General features: G+C 33.7%; 1 protein-coding gene across 1 annotated transcript in view; it reads left to right on the top strand.

The window, feature by feature from the left end:
- The window catches only part of MDGA2 (MAM domain containing glycosylphosphatidylinositol anchor 2), a 764,225-nt gene that overhangs the window by 667,154 nt on the left and 71,530 nt on the right, over nucleotides 1-25,541 (top strand). The window contains exon 10 of the mRNA XM_081829766.1: nucleotides 6,924-7,072. Coding sequence (XP_081685892.1) covers nucleotides 6,924-7,072 — 149 coding nt within the window. The remainder of the gene's footprint in view (nucleotides 1-6,923; nucleotides 7,073-25,541) is intronic.

The raw sequence follows: 25,541 nt of genomic DNA on the forward strand, positions 1-25,541 counted from the left end.
AGACTCCCTGCTGAATGCAGAGCTGGGCTTGATCCCAAAACCCTGAGATCATGACCTGAGTCAAAAATCAAGAGGGGGCACCTGGGTGGCTCAGTTGGTTAAGCGACTGCCTTCGGCTCAGGTCATGATCCTGGAGTCCCGGGATCGAGTCCCACATCAGGCTCCCTGCTCAGCAGGGAGTCTGCTTCTCCCTCTGACCCTCCTCCCTCTCATGCTCTCTCTCTCTCTCATTCTCTCTCTCGCAAATAAATAAAATCTTAAAAAAAAAAAATTAAAAGGGATGCTTAACTGACTGAGTCACCCAAGCACCCCATCTTTTCTTTTATTTTTAATATGACTCAAGATTCATTAATTTGAAGAGAAAATATTTATGGTTCCAATGATTGCATGTTCTTTCTTCTGTCCTATGAAGGAGTGACAGAGCTGCATAGATTTTTGCTGTATATTATGTCTCATAGATCATAATGAGTAATCTACTGCCTTAGCTGGCCTATGAGTCTGACTGAACACAATGTGACTTGACTATGTTTGTTAGCTTCTACTAAAAATGCATACAGGTGCAGAGCTGTGATTCTTTTGATTTTTAAAAGTCTTTTTTTTTTTTTTAATCAGTGCTTCATCAGTGTTTTAAGGTTCCCATGGATCTCTGTGGCTACTCTTCTTGTGATAATAAATACACATTTGAAAAGTTTTAAATTGTTTTATTATTTTTGATACTTTGCTAGTATGTTTTTATGAAATTCCTTGATTATTAACATTTTGATTATTAATTTAGTTCTCTTTCAATTTGTTGATTTCCCTGAGTTCACTCTGGGAAGTGAAAATCTGTAGATAACACTATAAAATATTTTCTCCTATTTAAGTGAGTACTGGTTAAAATAATTGGAGAATAATTGAACTATATGGTAAGTAGCAAACATTTTATCATAGCAGGACACGTCATAAGTTAGCACTGACCTATTCTTCCTTATTCAAGCACATGAGTGTGTTAGCAGTTATGTAACAGCTGATGAGACCATCCCTGTTCTTCAAAAGTGCAGAGTTTGGTAGGAAAGATGGGCACTGCATGCTACAGTTATACCAGGTCCTGTGGGAGTTCTAAAATATTATCTATAATATATTCATTTTTCTCCACCAAAGGCCATGCTTTATTTCTTCTCTTCTTTATCCCTCCATAAGCCATCCTTGTCTGTCTGAACAGTTTCTTCTTTAAGATCTATAAAGATGTCACATACGTCTCCTGTGAAGCCTACCTTTGATCCCAGTAGAGAGTATTAATTATTCTTTCAAAGAAGGTACTATAGTATTTATCATTCTCTATTGTATTTCTTCAATGGCCTTGGGCATACTTATTTATAAATTCTATTTTATGTTTCTTTCAGCTATAGGCTAATCCAGCTATTCATTGGCTTTTTAGTCACTCATAGTTGAACATTTACTTGTGTGTTAGTCATGTTGTATTCTGAATTCAGACTCTTTGATGTTTAATCAAGAGAAATTCTCTGTAGTCTAAATTGAGAGCATGTCTTTCAAAAATAACTTGATATTGGATTTACTCAAGTGCTCCAGTGGTGTTATTGGCCAAGGATGATTTTTGTTAATGTAAATATTTTTGTCATCTTCTTATGCTGGTAAGGGGAAATTTTTTTTTTTTTCTAGTAGACTCTATGTCTGAGATAGCTATTTTTACTGATGTTGATCATATGTGGTGGCCTCATTTCCACCTTCTCATCTTGCACTGGCCCATTAACCTCATCTCCTATGGACCTAAAATTGTACTCCTAAGGGTACAATGACCAACAACACTCCTTTCTTCCCTATACTCTTATTCAGTGTTGGTTTTCAGTTCTTTGCTTTTTGACCTTCAAGGAATAATTCCTTCTTGCTTGCAATCTTAGAGAAGCATCTAAGAAAAATTTGTTACACTTGAACATTCTTAGACTAGGAAAGTGACATGTCATAGCTTCTTACTATAGCTTGAACTTTTAGCTTATGCATAAAATCATATTTTAAAATCTCAATTTAATCACTTTTCAAAAGTTATTTGCAAAATAGAGTAAATATATTTTTATATAAATCCTATTTAAAATTTTGAACAATTAAATAATTTTTCTATGTATATTTTTAAAATATTTTAAAATCCAAGATCCATATACATAATGTGTCTAAAAATTATCTGCTAGTTTAGATAATGAATGTAGTTCTAGGTCATTTAGTCTAAAAAGATTTAAACTGGGACAATGTTGCATAAAAATGAAACTAGAATATAAAAGAGAAAAAATTTTCTTGGCATGCTTGCTAGAAGGAGAAAAGAGTGCCCAGAGGATAAAAAAGAAAAAAATATATTATGAATTCTTTCTGTGTTCAACCAGCAGATGTCATGTTTGGTTGTCAAAGCCTAAGATTATTGTAAGGGTGTTTCCTTAGTATTATGGTGTGCTTCTTACACAATGGTTGTATAAATATTAAATATGATTGGTTCTGAAATCACAGAAAAATCTGTGTATGTGTGGGGTTTTTGGGGGTTTTCTGACTTTTAAAAATTATTTCTTAAATAAAATTAGAAAGCACTTTTCTTTGGTAGTTAATCCAAGAGAGATTTAGTACAAAATATGTTCTGAGATATAAGCAATAATATCTATATTTAACTGTAACTGGTCAAGATTTTTTTTTTAAGATTTTATTTATTTATTTATTTATTTATTTATTTATTTATTTGAGAGAGAGCACACTCGAGCAAGCAGGGAGAGGAGCATAGGGAGAGGGAGAAGCAGACTTCATGCTGAGAGTGGAACCCAATGCCAGGCTTCATCTCATGACCCTAAAATCATGACCTGAGCCAAAATCAAGAGTTAGACACTTAACTGACTGAGCCACCTAGGGCCTCAAAATTATTTTATCAGTAATTATTTATTACTAATCAGTATTATTTACACACCATCTAAAAACTTTTTACCTTTAACTCTAAGGTGTTGCAATTCAATTAAAATAAAAAAATGAGGGGCGCCTGGGTTGCTCAGTCATTAAGCGTCTGCCTTCAGCTCAGGTCATGGTCCCAGGGTCCTGGGATCGAGCCCCGCATCGGGCTCCCTGCTCAGCGGGAAGCCTGCTTCTCCCTCTCCCACTCCCCCTGCTTGTGTTCCCTCTCTCGCTGTGTCTCTCTCTGTCAAATAAATAAATAAAATCTTTAAAAAAAAATAAAAAATAAAAAAATGAACAAAAAATAATATAAATTCTTCAACTAAAATAAAAATGAGTCAAAGTTAAAATTTGTAATTGGGCCTGTTTTATTTGATTATTTATTAATATCAACTGTTGTATATCATCACCTTTTCTATTTTGTTCCTAAATTTCTTTATCTATCATGTGAGATTTGGAACAGATCTCTAAATTATTTTCTATACTGATATTCCATAAAAGATCATTACATATTATGTTACTCACAGTAATACAATATATCAATTCAGATAAAATATTTTAAGAATATACTGGAAAAAATATACTGGAAAGCCTTCATAATAGTCTGCAATTAAATGTAAAGATGATGGAATTTAACACTGAAATTTGATCTATTTGGAATACTTAAAAAGGGTTAGATGACCTTGAAAAGAATCTTGAGAAGCAAATTCATATTATTCACAGAGTCATGAGGATTTTTTAACTTCAAGGTTAAACTGCTTCAATAACCTTAGAAGTATTTATTTAGATAAACAATCACTTCTAGAATTACGGAAATTTGCATTTATGACAGGCAGCCAGTTACTCTCCTGGCAGTCAACAAAAAAAATAGGATTAGACTACAGGGAATAGAAACATAAAATGGAATTTACAAATTAGTATGCTTAGTACAATTAAAGTAGTACAATAAACAGTAGGCATATGTTTCACAGCACCCTATAGATTTGAGACTCAGCAGTGCTTTAATGGCCCTGCCAAAAAGCCTCTAGTGAGGAGAAAATCACACTCTCCTGACGTAGGTCATTGAATGAATAGTCAGAAAGGACTGGTAGAACATTTCAACACCAAAATGTTTCCTTTTAATATCCACCCACTGGTAGTCCTCTTTTTCATAGATCGTTTAAAATTTGTCTGATTTTCTTTCTTTGATAGAATTTCAAGTCTTAGAAAACTGCATCTGCCTATTTTTGAGAGACTTTTTTGTTCTTTTGCATGCTAAACAAGACGCAGGTTGTGACTCTGCTCTCTCTACTCATTCCATTTGAATGCATCACTCATTTTATGAACAAAGTGATGCTTAGAACTAAATTGAATACCTCTGTATATCCCCCTTGGTTAAAAAACAAAAGCACTATTCCCTTAATTCAATGTAGACACTAGTCTCTACTGAAAACACATCCCAGGTTTACGTTACTCACTTAAGCTACTCATTACTTCATTTATGGGTTTTGGATGCTTTTTTTTTTTTAAGATTTTATTTATTTATTTTGACAGAGAGAGAGATAGCGTGCGAGTGCATGCACGCATACAAGTGGGGAGAGGGGCAAAGGCAGAGGGAGAGAGAGAATCCCAAGCAGACTCTCAGCTGAAGGTGGAGTCGATACAGGACTCAATCTCAGGACCTGACATCATGACCTGAGCTGAAATCGAGTCAGAGGCTTAACCGACTGAGTCACCTAGGTGCCCCTGGATGCTTATTTTTAATCAAAACCCCCAGCTCTTTATCTAGGCTACTACTAAGTGCACATTCTCAATAACATTTGGTCTCAAATACAAGTTGTCAGTAACATTTTGGGTATTGATTTCTTTATTCAGAATATTATTTTCCTCTTACCTAGATTTTGCTCTTAAGTGTTATGAACATGAATTTGTGCTATCACTTAGTAATAGGAAAAATACCATAAAAAGATAAAAGAAGCAATAAAGTGAATGTGATGGCTCTTTTCTAGAGATCTTCTTCTATGCAGGAGATCTCCTTTTAATCCATTTTCAATTTAACTGAATGAATATCCATAGACCATTTATTTTAATGCATACAATGTTGATGTGGGAGAATTTTTCAAATGTTACTAAAATGCAGATATTAAATTCCATGTATTTAATTTCACTAATAAACCTTATCAAAAATCAAATTCAAATTCAGTTCATCTGATATTATTTTTTTCCTGGTGAACTTCTCTGGGATAATAGAGACTATCACTTCTATCCTTAGTGGGCAAAATCCATGCTTTAACTATCTGTTAGAAGTTTTTATGAGCCAGCTCTTCTGCAATCATTAGATGATAGATGACTAAAGAAGAAATAGGAAAAGCCAGGTAAGAGATGTTCCTGCAAACAGAAACCCATGAGGAAAAACCCAGGAGGACATTTAATATTTAACCTAATTTTATAAAAGGAAAAACAGAAAAGATGTTAAATGAGGGATGATAAATGTACAACTATTAACTCATCATTCAGTAAGAATTGCAAAGCTATTTGAAAAATCTAAGAAATGTTAGCAATTTCTATGAGGACAGAGGCTGTACTTCATTCATTATATCCCCACTGCCTAGCATACTACGTGGCATTTAATAGGCTCTCCTTAGATATTGTTGATTTAATAAATAAATACATTATAGGTAAAAAAAATGGAAGGTGTAAAAATACTTATATTTCAGAATATCAAGAAGTTGGATCTATAATTCCAAATGGTCTATGCACTTTTCAATTTGGTAACTGGAAAAAAAAAAAAAACACCAGATGGTTTGTATATGTTGTATACACTATATGCTCTTCACATATCCTTGAAATCTAAACAAACACTTCTTTGTTATTGGCCCAAGTTCTCATGTCATCGTTAAGTTTTTGTTTGGGTAATTTCAAATGTATTGGCCAAATACAATATAAACACAAATTTTCATTTTCATTGATTTTGGTTTTTTGACAGAATTGATCATTCACTTGCTGATACACCACTTTTGACTTCTAGGATGCCACAATTTTTATTTTCCTCCCATTCACTGGTTTGTTTCATCTCAGGCTTTGTTGGGGTTGTTATCTGCTCTCATCTCTCTTAACCCTGGATTGCCCCAGTGGTCAAGCTTTAGCATTTTTTTTTTAAGATTTTATTTATTGGGGCGCCTGGATGGCTCAGTTGGTTAAGCAACTGCCTTCGGCTCGGGTCATGATCCTGGAATCCCAGGATCGAGTCCTGCGTTGGGCTCCCTGCTCATTGGGGAATCTGCTTCTCCCTCTGACCCTCCCTCTTCTCATGCTCTCTCTCTCATTCTCTCCCTCTCAAATAAGAGAGAGAGAGCAAGAGCAGGAGGAGGGTCAGAAGGAGAGGGAGAAGCAGACTCCCCACTGGGCAGGGAGCCCACCTCAGGGCTTGATCCCAGGACCCTGAGATCATGACCTGAGCCGAAGGCAGACACTTAACTGACTGAGCCACCCAGCTGCCACAGGCCTTACTCTTCTCTATCTACTCACAGTGCCTTGGTGATCTCTTCAGTCTCATGGCTTTAAACTTAAAATCTATGTATATGCTTATGGTTAACAAGATTATAGCTTTAATACTGGCCTCTCTGGAATTCTAGACTAGTATATCCCAGTTGATGTCTCCGTTTAGATCATTCAGACTGTTAAAAAATAACTTTCTGAAGTTCTCCCCGAAAATTTGACCCTCCCCTAGTTTTTCATCTCAGTTGATGGAAAGTCCATTCTTTCAGTTCCTTAGACCAAAAACACTTGTAGTCGAGCTTGATTCTTCTCTTCCTCTCACACTGTTCATCTAATCAACCAGGAAATCTTCTTACATCTATTCTCAAAATTCTCCAGAAAATTGATTAGATTTTAATAATGACTTTTCAAATAGAAGAGTTACTCATGGGACACATGGTAGAATGTGGTAAAAGGGCCAAAAAAGAATAAGCATGTTTGACTGTCATATGTCATCATTCAAATTTAAGCACTCTTTCTATTTTTAGGAAAAGCCTATGCTCCAGAATTCTATTACGATACCTACAATCCTGTGTGGCAGAACAGACATCGTGTTTATTCTTACAGTCTACAGTGGACACAAATGAATCCTGATGCAGTAGATCGGATTGTTGCATATCGATTGGGTATTAGGCAGGTGAGAAATTTAATTGGTGCCTTTTTTTTTATTTTTGTGGTTCCTGTGAAGACCTTGTTATTATGATATGTTGCTATAAATTTTTAATCATTTTGCATAAATTCCAAATTATATTTTCCCATGTGAAAGATAATTGTGCTCTACATAGAATTGTTCCAAACTATTCACAAATGTTTGGAATTAACTTTTGCGTTTTCTACTGGGACAGGAGACCTTTTAAAGTGCCATCCTTTGAGTCTTCTGAAATCCTTCACCAGAAGATGTGCCATAGAAATTACATTGTATTCTTGTTATGAAAGAAACTTATTTAAGATGTGCTCACACTTACCTGTGCTACATAATTCTTTGTCTTGTTTCCTAAGGAGCTAGAAGTCTTACTTATTTTTAATCAAAGGGTTTCAAAGTATAGAGAGAGGATGTTTTAAGAGTGAATTTAATGTATCTGAAGAATAAAAATATTTTAGTAAATGAGCAGAAACAATCAACAATGTTTTCCCAAGGTAGCTGAAGATTATGGGTTTTGTGAAAATAAATCTTTTCAAATGAACCATCGTTAAGCCCTGCTATCCTTTGTTGGTGCAAATGATATTTTTGAAATTTAAATGTAGGTCTTTACATTGTTTCCTAATACATAGTATATTATCTGGGGTGACTGTTTCTACATAACAAAACATTTTCGAAGAGTTATTTGATTCCCTCAAAACTTTGTATTATCCACAGATTTGTAAAGTGTTGTTTTCCACTTCCTTAGTGAAATCACAGAATAGCATTTTGAGTTTCCACAGTAAAAAGGACAAAATTTGCTTGGAGAAAGATTGATCAACCATCAGTAATCCACTCTGTTGTATTATCATAAAACTAGTCTTTTTCTACCATGTTCAAGAAGTTATAATAAAAGACTATGTAAGATACATCATTCAAATTAAGATACATTGTTGGTCCGATATTCTTGTCCTTGCCTAATAAGCAAAAAAACAAAACAAAACAAAACAAAACAAAAAACAAAACAAAACTCCTTTCTAGTGAATACATCCTGGTATTTGATAATCACTACTTTCTTATCTAAGTATCCACAGGTTGCTGATACAGCAGACAGCAGTGGATCATTGAGAAACTTTCTTTTTATCCCTCTTTTACTTCAGTTTCTAAGGAAATCTGAGTAAATCCTAAATCCATATAAAAATTGTTTGTTCTATTTGTTCTAATTTGATGATCATTTTCCCTAATAGAGAAAATATAAACAAGAAAGATTAGCAGTTCTTTCTCCCTCAGCTGGTGGACTTATCTTTTTTTTTTTTTAACTGAACACAGCTAACATTTTTAGATCTTTCATATTTGGAGCTTCTTAGAGCATTCTTGACTTTAGACACAACTCATTTTCTAAGTCCTTACCACTTGATTTAGTCATTCACATTCATCTTGTATTATCTATATTTTGAAATACCTAAGAACTGAATACCAAATTGTTATTTATAAAATTAAATTATTTTCATTAGGTGTCTTTTCCTTTTTTCTGGTTATAGCTTTATTTGCAATGATAGAGTCAGGATTTCATCTTTGGTTTCTCACTTTCTTCCTCTGGTATATTTTTTTAGAGTATCTGGGTAATGGCCCATTGCTCCCTGTAAACTGAAGAGCTGCCTGTTTTTTGGTCTGCAGAATTTTCCCACCTCTGCTCATCGTTCCCTTTTTTTGCTCTCACATTCCTCAAAACTTTCATTCCCAATGTCTCCACCTTCTCTCTAAGGCAAATTTAGCAGAAAAGTAGTTACCAGTAGAGTCTTCCCCCCCAAATACATTTTTAGTAGAATTAGACTTCCTCCTAAGAGGGATCCAGCTAATTGAAGCCCTTCCTTGTCATCCACATCTTGTACTCATTACTAATACTTTCTGTATTATGTTTCGCTACGATCACTACACTATTTTCCAATGGCAGTTTCTTCTTTCTAGATTTTTCCTCTCCTACATTAGCATCTCCTATAAATTCCTATCTTTATGTTTCTGGATCATAAAACTAGTATATAACTCCCTGATATGCAATGACATACATTTCCCAGTCGCTGTGTTGTTCCTTGTGAACAAATTAGATAATTTCCCCCTACTTTGCTACTTTAGAATAAATTATATATGTGTGCCTATGTGTGTATAATTTTCCCTATGTTTTTCTAAAAGTATGAATTCCAGACATACTTGGCTTCCAATTCTCGCCAGTCTAGCCTCATAATTTTTTAGCTAGATACCCTTGAGCTGGTTTCTGAACATGCCCAAGCCTAGGTTCCTACCCTGTAAATTGAAGATAATGATACCTCTTGGCCAATTGCATATGGGGTGGAATATATTCCACACTTGCCCCACAGGCCAGCTTCCCCCATTCAGGGCACTCCTTACATGAACATCTGTGGCAATTCTTACACTCATTCACTGGAGTTGTGTGAGGACTTAAAAAAAAAAGTGCATTTTGAGACCTTAACACATCTACTGTTCTTTAGTTTTATTCGGTATAGCCATATATCCTAGGCCTAAGTATTATTCCAAGCCATGATTTTCACAGAATAATTTCCGGACATTTTTGTCCCTGTATTTTATTTTCATTTCAAACCTGTTGTCCTCCGTAATATCCATTTTACGGATTCACATTTTTCTGTTCCACCTTGAGTCTTAGTTTAAAGCCTTTTTGATCAGATCAATAAGGTTTGCTGCTAATACCATTCTTTCCAAGTTTGTGAGATTCATGCCATCCACTAGAGGAAAACATACTTCTGGTTGTTATAAGCCATGGTCAGGAAAACAATTCCTGTCTCTCACACAATTTTTGAAGCTAACTCATTCCTTGCCAAGCATTCCTTCTGGGTTTCTTTATTCTTAGGATTTTCTTTTATATTTAGAAATTAGTATTATTTTTTCCTAGGGTGCTTTTTTATAATGTTCTATTTTAATTGGTAGTTTTACTCAGATACTGTGTCTTGCCATGGGAGAGAAAATTTGCTATATACTTTGGGGAGATCTCAATAAAGAATAATGGCCTCGTGCGGTTCTGCCAATGTAAATAGGAAGGCGGCGTTTGTAGAACAGAACGAGTGTGTATATCCACTTGTCTTTGCACCACTACCATGTTCTTTACACTTAAACCTTACACGAAAAATCTTTACATGCAAAATAGCCTCAAAGACAACATTTCTTTTGAAAAATCTCCTTATACACCAAAGCTTAGGATGATAGGGCAAAAGCATCCTAGATACAATGAAAGTGATAGAGTTCTTTTAAGAGTATTCCCTCTGCTTAATAATAGGAAACAAAAGTGTTAGTGTAAAATAAAGTTATTTCTTCTATACTATCTTACAAAATTTAGATTTCTTCTTTCTCAGGCATGTACGTTTAGATACCAAATTTTTAAAGATACACTCAGATACCAGCATTTAAAAAAATCACTCTTGAATTCTGATCTGATGATCACTGTAATGAAGATTTTATATTACATACAAATGGCTTTTTTCATCTCCCAAGCTATCTCAGAATCTTGAATCAAGAGCTTTTGAATATAATCACTGTAACTCGGATGATATTTAAATAAACAGTGTTAGGAATGTACCCTCAGCAATAAGTTTAAAAAATGGATGTTCTTCGGGTGCCTAGGTGGCTCAGATGGTTAAGCGTCTGCCTTCAGCTCAGGTCATGATCCCAGGGTCCTGGGATCGAGTCCCACAACAGGCTCCCTGCTCCTTGGGAGCCTGCTTCTCTCTCTCTCTCTCTCTCTCTCTGTCTCTCATGAATAAATAAATAAAATCTTTAAAAAAATGGATGTTCTTCCCTAATAATTAATATTTATGCCTTTGATTATGAGACCAACTTTTCTTCAAGGGATTATTAATAATTTATGTCACATATTTCCTATTTTTAAAGACTTATTACTTTAGCCTATATTTTTATCTTGAGCCTATATATCTAAATAATTTCTTCTATCCACAAAATATGTAGATTATCTAGTGCAGGGCACCTCCCCCTTTTATATTGAACATGGATTTAATTAGGCAGTACATTTCTGTATTAGATGAAGTCTGAAAAACGAATTTGATTTTTTAAAATTAATGGCAAATTCAGTTCTAGAAAGCCCTATTTCGTTTTTAAGCCAGAAACTGTTAGAAACCTTGTTATCTATTCTTAAATTAAGGTGATAAAATCACTGCTGTGTTATTAAACCCCCCGCTGGATGGAGTTGGTGGACCGAACCCAGCATTTCTCCAGCTTTCTGTTAAAGTTGGTTGATTACTTCAATTCAGCTATTTGGTCTATATTTAAATATGATGAGGAAAGTTCTCTTCATATTTGAGTATTGGCTTATATACTGTTCTTAGAAGTTGTTGCAGTATATTTTAAAAAAAGGACCGGCATTCTGGAGGCACTGTTTTAAAAGACTTAAAAAGAGAACAAATATATCATGTGAAATCAAAAATATTAATGTGTGGGAAAAAAGCTTTCTCAAAATCTTAATGTCCTTAATTTATAATTTTTAGGCTCAACTAAGCAATTGTTTAATCTCCTTAGACAGCTACTAGCCTCCAATTATTTGCTTCATTTGTTGCTTAACAGGAAAGAGAAAAGGTTATTTGAATGTGTGTTTTCCTTGGTATCTAAGGAATTAAGAAACAAGCAAAACTGTTTCTGACTCATCTGAATATACCATAAACAACATAAACATTATTTGGCTACATTTGAAACATACACAACTATAGTTTCTAATAATAAAGAATTTGAGTTTTATATAGTTTCTTTTTTATACTCTGCCATAGAGAGGCACAATGAATGTGGCTTTTTGACTGCCCCCTTCAGAAAGTAGGAAGTTTTATTGAATAAAATAAAATTGTCACTGTTCTGTCCTTTTGAGTTATGACATATTAAAATGCTTAGAATTATCATATTCATTTGATCACACAGTCAGTCAATAAAACTTTAAGTAAATTAATCCTACAGTGATTACCAGGAGTTCAAGAAGGAAGCATTGCCCTTAGAGTCTTCTTAAAGCAAGTGCTGTCATAAGAATACAAAATGCCACAAAAACAAGTATAGGAGTGGTTAGTACTGCAGGGTAGTGGGGTTAAGAGACGTGATCACCAGGGTAGAGACTGGTTTGTTAGTTTTTATAGGTTTATACTCAATTTTTTTCATAAATAGTAATCATTAATAATGACTAATCAGAAATCACTAATTGCAAATATACTTTTTGTTATCAATTTTGGTTTGGTCTTTGTACATGTGACTATAGTGACTGAGCCATAGTTTATTTTTCCTTCCATTTAAAACATTTTTTGTTATTTTATTAAGTAATTTGTTATTTTTTTAGTAAAGGTTTCATGTTATAGTAGATGATAATAATTAAAAATTTAGAAATGTATTACATACACAAATGACCATATGTGTGACATTGTGATTATTAATATTGTTAAGTACTAATTCAATGTGTTTATAGAAGCAGAAAATTTTAAGGAACAGGCAGTATGATTGGTTAGTCCTGGGGGATGACTTTTTTTGCTTTAGCAACTTGTATAAGGAAAGTACTGGCAGTCTGCAGATGCTGAAGTAAGTGAGATTAGAGTAATGTACATGATTGACTGAAGCCGGTTGGATAGATTTCGTTGAGAGAGATGTTTGGAGGAACCATTTGACATAGGGCATTTAATGCCAGCCCAGGGAAGTCTGTGGAGAATTGATGGATAATCTGGATTCATTGTATAGTCTTAAATCATGAATAAAATGACATCTTTTGTAGATTAATCTGATCATATCATATATAGCATAATTAAATGATATTACAGTAGAGGCAGAGAAAAAATTAGGCACTTTTGAAGGAAGGTTGAGTAAGATTTAGATTAGAGTCATGAAGGGGGAAAGAAAGAAAAATTGAATTAAGAAAATGTTGAAATGGGCAGAACTTGAATATTGATTTAATTTTTGAGAAATGATTTTTGAAAGTACAGTGACCTTTGTTCTCTACCATTTACTTCAGTCTCTTTAGTGAATGTTCTGGAAATCATCAAATATATAGATGAAGAAGAGAACAGGCAAGAGAGAGAAAGGTAGAGAAGCCATTTTGTTAATGGTCTCTTTCGCTGTGGAAAAGAAATAAGCCATAAGCCAGTTCATAAAAAGTGGTTATCTCCATCTTCCAAATCAAGGACACCACACATATACTCTTCATTCATTCCCATAAATACTAACTTCACAATGTATTTACTAGGAGGAATAAATACAATAAATTTGAGAGACCCTGATGAGCCATGGGCCTTTGATGTTGAAAGGCTTTGTGAAATAGGAGTACTCTTTCTTGGAGAATTCCAACTACTTTCTGAAGACTTTTCTGAGTCTGTGGTCCTTTGGACAGATTTCATTTTGTGTAGTAATACTGCTCAGGAAAATTAATATTTTCCTTTTTCTTGACCCTGAATGTAGTGGAAAATGAGCAACCTCAAAGAGACTTTTGGAGTGAAAGAGTGTTAAATTATTGACAAAAGTAAGATATTGAATCAAAGTTTGCAAGAATGCTCAGATTTTTAAATTGGACTTGTTAAATTTGAATGATAGTGAACATAAACGAAATAAAGGGAGCCTGGTTAGGAATTTGAGTGAATACTTCCCTTCGAATATGTAAGCTCACAGGTCAGAAGCATTAGACACAAGAACTGAAGGTAGCAAAAATGTCGAGACATAAATTTACTGCATGAACACAGCAAGGATAGAAGTTCCAGTGAAAAAGAAATAACAATGAGGTAGAAAAATCTGCTGTGTCATGGAAACTAAGGGAAGAATATGTGAATGTGTGTGTGGTGGGAGGGGTGGTATTTGTACTTTCAAACACATTTTAAAAGTTTAAAAAGGCCGAAAGTTAAAAAATACTGACAAACCAGTGTTGCTTTTTTAAGGTAATTAAGTTAAGAGGGTGATGAAAAAAAATGTAGATAGGTTTAATATTATTCCAAGGTCAACTGATTACAAGTCAAATTAAATTGCCCAGAGCCTATCCAGACTATCCATTTGAATCAGTAATTTTATTGAGAAGAGAAGACCGATTGATATATTTCTTTGGATAAAAGAACACTTCTTAAATGTCTAAATTGTATCTCTTACAGTCTGTAAATACATGGTTATTATGGATTCCAAGAATTTGCTCCAAATCAAAGAAACTATCCAATAGACATATATATGTATAATATATATATAATATAGTATGTGCTATTATATATATTAAATTCAGAGTCTTAAATGACTAGGATTATAAAGTTCAGTGGAAAGCATGCATTCATTTAACTACTTTTTTTTTAAGATTGATTTATTTATTTTAGAGCGAGAACACGGGGAGGGGAAGGCAGAGGGAGAGAGAGAATTTCAAGCAGTAGAGCCTGATATGGGGCTCTATTTCATGACCCTGAGATCATGACCCGAGCTGAAATCAAGAGTCAGATGCTTAACTGACTGAGCCACTGAGGCACTTTTAAGGGAAAAAAATACCAAAACTTGAAATGGAGAATGGAGTTTGGATTAAGAGTCTTTTTTTAATTAAGCTTTTTATTTTAATTATAGTGTAGTTAATATACAGTGTTATGTTAGTTTCTGGTGTACAATGTAGTGATTCAACACTTCCATACAACACCCAGTGCTCATCACAAGTGCACTCCTTAATCCCCATTCACCAATTTTACCCCTCTGGTAACCATTAGTTTATTCTCTATAATTAAGAGTCTGTTTCTTATTTCTCTCTCTCTCTCTCTTTTCTTCCTTTGCTCATTTGTTTTGTTTCTTAAATTCCACATGAGTGAAATTATGTGGGTATTTGTCTTTCTCTGACTGACTTACTTCACTTAGCATTATACTGTCTAGCTCCATCCATATCATTGCAAAGGCAAGATTTCATTCTTTGTTATGGCTGAGTAATATTCCATTGTGCATATCTATATCTATATCTATATATATATATATACCACCTCTTCTTTATCCATTCATCTATCGATAGACACTTGGGCTTCATTTTCTTTTTTTCATACTTCAACACTATGCAAGGTGTTTGTTTGAATTCAGATTTATATATGGATTTATACTCTATATTTGTACTTTCTGTACTATGTTAATAAACTGAACACACTGTTTTCTTTGTGTTATAGCAGTTGTTTTCAAATTTGAGTATGCATCAGAATCACCTATAGTGCTTGGGAAAACAGTTGCTGGGCCTTACCTCCACAGTTTCTGATTTAGTGGATCTGGGGTATGGCCCACGTGTTTGTATTCTTTTTTTTTAAAGATTTTATTTATTTATTTGAGACAGAAGAATGAGAGAGACAGAGAGCACATGAGAGGGGGGAGGGTCAGAGGGAGAAGCAGACTCCCCGCTGAGCAGGGAGCCCGATGCGGGACTTGATCCCGGGACTCCAGGATCATGACCTGAGCCGAAGGCAGTCGCTTAACCGACTGAGCCACCCAGGCGCCCACGTGTTTGTATTCTTAACAACTTCCTGTGTGATCTTGATAAAGCTGTTTCAGGGCTGTACTTTGAGAACCACTGTTTTATATTGTCATTCTATATTGAAGAGACTAAGATCAGATTCCATTTTCATCTTTTGACATTTTCTTATTAACATTCCTATATGATCTCAATATAAAAAGAATGGATAAATGTTCTTTCAAGCACAGTGCTTGGCATATGCTGTTCAACACCATTTGCAGAATGAATGAATTTGAAATTTACATTTTATAATGGGTACAGTGAGTTCCAACCAGAGATGTATCCTCTTCTTATGCTTGGTTGATGCATTTCTAAGACCAGTGATTATTAAAATATTGTTCTCAGTCCACAGTTGATCTTGTAGTTTTACCTGGTATACAGAGAACTCAGATGCAAATGTTTATTTCTTCTGGGCAAGATATACCCACGTTCCTTAGGCTTATATTTGTATATATTTCCAAGGATTTTTTACAAGAAACCTATCCAATGAGGTATTAAAAGTTACTTAATTATGGTATATGTAAACTAAAATTTACATTTGGTAGTTTCCTAGTGACTAACTCAGTGCTTCACCAAGGATTGTGACCACTTTGAAACACTATTACAATTCCTAAGTGATCATTCCCTCAAATTTCAAGAATGAATGATTGTCAGAGTTGTCTTGAATTGATAACCATTTTCTATTACTTCTTTTCATTTTTAATTATAAATTACCATCATTTTCAGTTTATTTTAGTTTTAGGTTGTCTGAAAATGTGGAGTCATACATATTTTTATACTATTTTCATAACAAAAACCTGATTACTTTTCAACAGTTAAAATATTTTAACTAAAGTGGCTGGAACAATATTTACCTTTGAATAATAAATGCTGAACATGACAGATTTCAAAAAAATTACATAATATCTACTGCTTTACCACTGCTTGATAATAGATTGCCTGGTTTTCCAAGTTTCTGTCCTCGGTTTCAAAAAGTTCAAACAAGAAATGCAAAATATAATAAAGTGTTTAGGTTGCTTTAGGGGACTCCAAATTCTGGAAACCATTTTTGAAGAGATAGAGAATGATGTTGAGTAAGAATCTGAAGACAGTAGTTTGAGTAGCACGATCATTTCCTATTCTCACCAGCTGTTCTTAAAGTATGTATACCATACAACCTGATACTATTCTAGGTGCCCTATATATACTGCCATATTTAATTCTTTAATCGACCACAATGAGGTAGATATAACTGTTATTCTATGTTAAGGATGAAGAAAGGATGGGGTTAAGTAACTCACCCAAGATCTCAGAGTTAAATCAAAGGCGAAACTGGGATTTGAACCCAAGCTGTCTGGCTTGGAGCCTGACAAGTGTAATTCAGCTGAATATTACCTGAGCCTTGTGTCTTTTTCTTTCTTTTTCTTCTGTTTCTTCTTTCCTCTCCCTTCTCCTTCTTCTTCATTTTTTAATGGTAGACTTTCACCTTGTTTTCTAACTTCTCTTGTAATAATTTCTTATTGAAATTTAATACCTCTTTTTTATTAACTTTAGTTGTTATTCATATTTTAATTTAAATTATATACTTCTGTATTTATATTTCTATGCCTACATAATTGAATATTATATTTTTATTCCTTTTATCTTTTCCATATTTGAGGATACATCTGCTTTTCCACTTACAGTGTCTATATTTTATACAAACCTTTCTGACTTTGGAAATCTCTTCCTCGATTTGTTATTTTATAATTTATTCAATTATGGCATGATATGAATACCTCCTTTTGCTTTTTTAATGGTAAATGAGGAAGAAATAAAACAATTGTTTGGTTTCAGAATAAATAAAATATAAATTAGAAAAATATGCCAATGTAATACTAAATACCAAAAATTCCTGTGAAATTAGTATCACTCGTTTAGGTGCAGAAATAATCTTACAAATGTTAAGCTATATACCCATGTTCTGCAGAGAGAGAGGTCCTTGGGGAACTGGAATATTAGCCTTGTTTGTCTAATTCTGAAAACTCTTTTCTTAACTTCTATACTTCTCTGCTCTGAAACTCTGTGTGCATCTATGAATCATTAGAATGGAAAGCGATGGGATTTGGTTGGAAAGGAGATTGGATAGGCAGCCCAGAGCTCTATCATGAAAAGCTATCAATGTCTGCTCACCTCTTACTGCTCCTTCTACACACAAATACAATATTTATAAATTTATAAATTAAAATACCATACAAGAATAGCATGTTCGCTGTGCCTTAAATAATGAGACTAGACAAAATAGGGTTAGGCTTTATTGTAAATGAATGCTTAAATCTACACTCTGTATCTCATGTCAATTTATAAAGAGGTCACTCATAAGGAAGAAGCATTCTTTCATGTAATCAACAAAGTGTGTACTTAAACTGAGATTACACATGAAGGACTCTGCCAAGAATTTGAGTTGCTAAAGGGGTGAGGATGGGTAGGTGGGAGGATAATTCTTGTCCTCAGGTGATAGATAACCAAGCAGTCAATTATGATACAGTTTTATAGGTATGATAATAGGTGTGGATATGAAGTATTGTGGGAAAACACTGGAGGGGAAGCTAAGATAACTTTCAGAGGTGAGGAATGCTGGCAGAAATAACAGTAAACTTACATGGGAAGGGTGAATAGAAGTTACCCAGATCAAGGGATATGGAGGGAATTAACACATGCCTGGATAAAAGCCAGCATAGTAAATTTAGAGAACTGAAAATAAAGCAATATATCTGGACCATAATGCAAAAGAGAAGGAAAAGATCAAGCCAGACATATGAGGGACCAAGGACACGAAGGGCCATATCAACTGGTCCAAAGAAGTTAGATTTACCTTGAGAGAAGTGGGGAGACGCCAAAAGAGCCAAAATAGAGGAGTCAAATGATCACTACTGTGGTACAAAATTCAGAAGGGACAGCAGAGAATAAAAGCTGTTGTTTTATTTCAAATGATATATAACTACCCATATCAGTGCTGCTGCTTTGGTGATTGGAGAGAAATAGATGTGGCAACATCAGGAGGATTTGATGATTAAATGTAGGTTGGGGGAAAGAAGGAAGCAAAAAGGCAGAGATGAAGAAAATGTTCACTACTTATGTGCTTGTTGTCTTTTGAAAATCTTATGTCAAAACATGAATATTTGTTTCTCATTTCAATATGTTAAGAAAATATTCTTAAATGAACTGCTATTGAGATGAATGTTGAGCATATATTTAATGTAATGTTTTCAAGGAAATGTAGAATGGTAAAATTTAAAAACAAAATCTGAAGGAAGTTTCATGTTATAATGTAAAATAACTTTAATGTATCCCTGCAACTCTTTTTTTTTAATGTTCTAAAATTTATTCTCAGAGACTCCTGTCTTAGCAAAATGACACAATAAAAAATTCATGGGAAGTTTTCTTATATTTAATAAGCAGCTCCTCTGCTTTGGGAAGCTAATTTTGAACATACGTATGCTTATGCTCATGGTATAAGGTGTTGCAATAATAGGTCTTCAAAAAAGAAAAAAATTGAATAGTCACACTTAAAACATATATTTTCTTTTACTTTATACTGTCTCCTCTATAATTTTATATTATCCTTTCTTTAGAAAGTATCTTAGTGCCCCACAGATATTGGTGTACTAGGTTAAGTGCTTCCATATATTAACACAAAATGATTTTTATAGTATCAATCATTTTTTGAAGGGAGCATGTTGAAGCATGTACCAGCTCCTAAATCTTACTCTTGAAAGAGACATATATCACTTCTGCTCATTTTTCCTTGACCAAAGAAAACCCTATGACTTGATCTGAAGTCAACAGGGCAAATAAGTGCTATCCTATGTACTTGCAAAGATAAAAGAAAATATTTGTGAAAAGCATGAATTACTACCCAGATTTGCCTTTCTAGTCAGCAGTATTTGATTGAATATATTAATAATACCATTTGATTTTCTGATGAAACTATAACCTCAGAGAGATCTACTTAAGTTTACTTCTAAAATATTAAAAGAATGAGTACAGATTTTATTATTTGAAGTTGTACCATTTAGTTCAAAATAATGAAAGTGTAAAGAATTCAAAGGGGCTCAATAAATGTGTTTTGAGTGACTGAGTCAATAAATAAATGTTGAAATAAATGCCCCTGTGTACATATGATCTGTGTAAAAGAACATTAAAATCTGAAACATGCTCCTGTATATAACTCATCAGGGCCTTAATATTCTTTGATTATTCTTTTGTAATTAGAGGTTACATACTGTTATATATACATGGAATAAGAAGAGAACGAGACAGAAAATATCCATGAACTCATGAAGCTCATATTCTCATAGAGAGCAGACAAAAAATATATATAAATGAATAGATAGAATAATTTCAGAAAGTGATTAATGCTATGCAACAAAGCAGAGATAGAAGAAAAACAGGTATCATTAAAATTCATTCTGTATTCATAGAATCTGATGAAAATCTGAGAAGGGAGCAAAAGTCTTATCTTTACTTTTCCCACATGACATCATTTTGAGACAATTTTCAAATCATGTTCATAGGAAGGGGACTTATAGTTCAATCTGGAGGAAAGAAGGAATCTAAATTTGAATAATCAAGTACATAGCTAAAATGAAACAATAATAATTTCTGCATTCATTTGTTATTTAAGTTTTTCTTAAAAACTAAATGAGGTAAGGTAAATGACCCAAAAACTCAGTGGCTACATTCATAACTCTTAATTATATTCAGGGATATGAAATAAGTCTGAGTTGGAATATAGTTTAAATCTATATATTTTGAGGACATATAGTGACTGGTCAGTCTGTAAAAGCCCGTTGACAATTAGCAAGATAAGTCACTTGCATAAGAACAAATTGCCAACTAAGAGGAATATATGAGGTTCTAAGAGGCATTATCATAAGGACAAGAAATCCTGCTTCCAAAGGCATTGATGCTCCTAATGTTTCAATTGTAACTGCATTTGCTTACTTATTTAAATATGTATTTTATGGGACACCTGGGTGGCTCAGTCAGTTAAGCATCAGACTCTTGATTTCAGCTCAGGTCACAGTCTCAGGGTCAGGAGGTGGAGCCCTGGTCAGGCTCTGTGCTGGGCGTGGAGCCTGCTGAAGATTCTCTCTGCCCCACCCCTACAGCCCCTCCTTCTCATGCATGCTGTCTCTCTCTCTAAAAGAAAAAAAAAAAAAAAGACATATTTTGAATTTTGTATTCCAATAGTCACAATTTTTAAATTGGGATAGAATGTTCCTAAGTAGCTCCAAAAAACTGACTAGAGGGTCAAGTTGATAAGAGATAGGTGACCAAAAATAAAACTGGGAAGGGAGGAGTTGCCCAGGGCAGCATGCTTACCACTAAGAAATCAAGAACTAAAGCCTTAGCTCTTTGCCCCTTCCAGACTGCTCTATATTGCAAAACGCCTTTTTTTTTTTTTAGCCTTTTGTTTCTGAAATTCTGGATGATGTTTTTTAGTGCTCTGAATTTCTAGCCCATATTTTTAAATAAGCACCAGGAATGGGAATGTTAAGGATCATTCTGACTTTATTGCTAATAAAAGGACAGATGATATGTGTGGCTTTATTTCATATTTTGTTTTATTGCTAAGAGTGGTATGATGATTGCGGGGGTTGTTTGTAAGACGTTAGGGTAACATGATGTTGCCTGGAACTCTTCCTGTTCCCTTTATATTGGTATTCAATACCTTACGGCTGAGGAAAGGATGTGCTTCCCTCCCTGAGCTAACGAGAAGTCAGACACAGCCCTAACAACATACTCAGTAAAAGTTCCTTACCTTGTGAAACTTTCCTTTTCTTTAGAGAGAAATCCCTGTACACAAATAAACAGCTATTATGATTTCAGGTAGAAAAAAATCAGGAAGAGTGGTGGAATGCAGTGAGACCATGGAGTAAACAGTGATCCTTGTGCTGTAAGAAATAGTGTGGTTGGGGAACCCCTTTCTTAGGAGTTGACATTTCAGTACAGACATAAATGAAGTCAAGAGATAGGAGCCACAAAATAATTAAGCTAAGAGATTAAAGCACCTCATAAGTATATCAAAGGAAATTCTATATATATATATAGTTCTATATATAGTTAGTTAGTTTTGTGGGCACCAGATCTTCCAATGTCTATTTGACAAATAGAGTACTCCATTACAAGAAATAGTGGAGATCCAAATTAAAAATTTTTAATGTGAATCTGATCATTATAATAATGCAAAGGCCAATAGGAAAGAATTGGGCATTTTGCTAATTAGAAGTGTGATTAGCAGATGTTTTTATATTGTAAGGAGAAGGGAACTGATAAGACACTGGTTATGTGGAGAGGACAGTGCAGAGCCCACAGTGGATTTGCTAGAAACTAGGACAAGCAAAGAACGAAACTTTGTTTGTAATTGAGATTGCTCAATGAGAGAAAGTTGGTAATTAATCTAGGTGTTGGGCTTGAGTTTTTATTAGCTATCTGTCAGTAAATCTAAGTAATGACACAACATTTTGTCAGGATGGGCAAAATGCCTTCCTTCTGATCCAGGAAATAAGACATATCTTCCCACTGAGTAACCAAATCAATAATGAATTCAATAAATACTAGTCTGGACTGTGAGAATATTACAGTGTCTCAAAAAAAGAAAATCCCTTCCCTTCGTGGAGTTGCATTATAAAGAATAAATTAACCCATTGTCAGACAGTTGCAAAGAGCAATGAGTTCTATCTAACAAACAGCAAGTAAATATATACTATAACTCACATCAAACCTAGAATAGTGAAATCTTCCTGATCCTAAACAGAACATGTATTCACAACGTAATAATCTTTTTCATTGTTTTACTAAAAAAGGGCCATGATAGGTTTTATTTTACAAAACAACAACAGCAAGGCCCAACTTTTCTATCAATATCCAGATTGATTTAGCATATATGAAACTTTTGCTTTATCTCTCACAAAATGGAAGAGTAACTTTGGTCCCAGTTATTACTTCTTTTTTGAAATATCCAGAGGATTATAAATTTAGGGGCACATAGTAAGCACTCAGTAAATATTAGTTCTTATTATTTTAAAGAAAGATTCATCTCATTTTAAGATAACTGAATTTAAGCACTCATTTTGGGGGAACAAATTGTCCTGCAGATAAAATGAATGAGATTTTCTCAAAGGCAAGAAAAATGTTCTTTTCTGAACTACATTTCTCCTTCCACCTGCTATTCTGTAGGGCAATATCTAGCTCAGGGCGGCCTGTACTAAATGCCCAATCCTAATCAATGACTTATGCCCCTTTTATAGAATGGCCTTAATATGTCATTGTTTAAAAATAAGAAAAGTTTCATGAATTATATTAATGTAACATAATGCTTTTTACCCTTTTAGCAATTTTATTTATATATCTATGCATACTTTCAGTGCCCATTATCTAACTGTTGACTGTCAAGGATTTACATCTACTTCAATTATTTCTATAATTACTAAGTTTAACTATGGTTCCTGGCTAAAGAGGGGGCTTTGTTTTGTTTTGTTCTAGTTATCTGATTTTCAAAGAATTCAACAAACATGTTTTTTTTTTTTTCTTGTTGTCGTGATGAATTGAACTGCATGCTTATGAATGTTCCATTTTTTTTTTTTGTCACTGGCTGATCAGTTATATTGTTAAAAGGAACTATCAACAAAGAAATTGTGGTTTCACTATATTTTAATACCATTTTGTATAACCAGATAATAACTTGATAAATTTTAATGTTTCAGAAGTATTTTACATTCCCTTATTTCAATTTACTTTCATTTGTTTCTATTTCCAATTTGTGTGTGGTTTAGTGTGCATATGCATAATGACACAGACTGGTGTCATTAATCATGAATGAGATAGTTTGCTTGCAACCTCAAAAGAATATAAATAAAAGTGTAAAATGGAATTTAGAAACATGAATATATTTGCCAAGTAAAAATATAAAACATGGTTTTATTTGTGCTTATGCAAATATTAGTACTAAGTATTTTGACATGCAATTTTAGACATCCCACCTGCTCAAAAACAACTTTCTCAATCTTGAGATTGCACCACTGGGAATTGCTTTGAATATCTGAAATCTTTTCTGTCATTATTAGTCTTTTGTATAAAGTGAGTCAGTCCTCCAGAGAAGGTGAAATTTTGGACTTTTCATCTAAGTTAAAGACTTAGCAACTTGTAATAATGAAATAGGAAATGGTCTTATGAAAATGAAATGAGGTGAAGGATAATCATCTAGGTGTAGAGTCTTCTAAGACATTAAAAATGTGTCTGATTGTCTGTTTTGCATAAAGCTTTCCCTGCATGTTCCATTAATATTGTTTTATCAAAGCCATGAACCTCTTTATGCCTTCCCATAGCTGCAGAGATCCACATTTATTTCCAGTGGTTCCACATAGATTACCCTAGTAATACCACTTCAAAGACTAGGACACAGTCTTCCAAAGGTGCAAGTGTGAAATTTTTAAGAAGCAAGGATACGGACACTCTGAAGTTAGATGTATTGAAGGAGAACTTACTTGGATCCAAAGTTTCTAGTCATTTCATGTTGTGAGTTTAAGAATTTTTTAAGAACTATATATGTTATTCTTTATTCATGTGCCCCTATTTCTTTAAAAGAAAACATGCTGATGTGAACACTAAAACATGTTAGCTTGTGTATTAGAGACATCAAAAAGATTTGATGAAATTAAATGGCTCAAATATTAATTTTCTCAAATATTCTTAATGTGTTTGAAAACTCATGAATACTTCCATTTTGGATTGCTCATCTGAGAATTGTATTAGGCTCCGAAAAGTACTTAGTCTGCTTCACTTACACTCTGGATGTCTATAAAATTCTTTTATAGATTAGATCCAAGTTTTTAAATTAACACTTTTAGTAATAATGCCAGTGTCAATAATAATAGCAATGCTGAGATTTTAAATAAAATATTTCAAAGAAAATTTTGTAGTTTTTATAAATTTCCCTGTTTTTTAACAAATGTATATTTTGAAACCACTCTTGTTATAAAGTGATTCTAATTGACTCAACATTGTTAAAAATCTTATTCTTTTTAAGTTAACATAAAATTCCTTACAAGTTAATATAATGTGGTCTTTTATAATGTGGTCTATATTTGACAATTCTAATTAAATGAACACAAAAAATAGTAGTCAAGAGATTGCTATATACAGAGGTATTTAATATAATTTCAACTTCAAAAAACCGTTGCTTGAAAACCAGATCATTGTAATAAATGATCAAGTACTGTTAAGTTAATGAGCAAAGCCACAACCCTAGATAGAGCAGGATTTCTCTGTGGCAGAGTGAGACGAGCACTCCAATATGACATATAATGCAAGTAATGTAATAGGCACATTAGACTAACAGTAAGTTCAACTAGGTTTTGTTGGAAAATAAGTAAATCATATTGGCTGTCTTACACAGTGGCTCTATAATGGAGGTGAAGAAAGGAAATACTTTGGTTGGAAGCAGAAATATGATTATAAGATTCCTGAGGTCAAGTATAAAACTGGACATTTTAGTCAAGATTAGAAAATAAAACTTTTGAAGTATGCAAATAAAATTTATTGTTTTGGAGTAGTAACAAGGCAAGGAATATAACCAGCTATCAATTTTGTCTATAAAAGCTACACTAGGCTAACTCTGCCCTAACACTAAAATTAAGAATGTATTTCTCAACATTAAAAAACTATAATTTTCGGGCGCCTGGGTGGCTCAGTTGGTTAAGCGACTGCCTTCAGCTCAGGTCATGATCCTGGAGTCCCTAGATCGAGTCCCACATCGGGCTCCCTGCTCGGCAGGGAGTCTGCTTCTCTCTCTGACCCTCCCCACTCCCATGTGCTCTCTCATTCTCTCACTCTCAAATAAATAAATAAAAATCTTTAAAAAAAAAACCTATAATTTTCATTTTCTGGTAAAATCTATTACAAAGGAGAAATAAGGTTGTAAAAGCAAAAAGAGAAACACTGATTAATCTGTATATT

The sequence above is a fragment of the Leptonychotes weddellii genome, chromosome 9 (genome assembly GCF_054177405.1).
Source record: "Leptonychotes weddellii isolate Sample4059 chromosome 9, ASM5417740v2, whole genome shotgun sequence".
Classification (NCBI taxonomy): domain Eukaryota; kingdom Metazoa; phylum Chordata; class Mammalia; order Carnivora; family Phocidae; genus Leptonychotes; species Leptonychotes weddellii.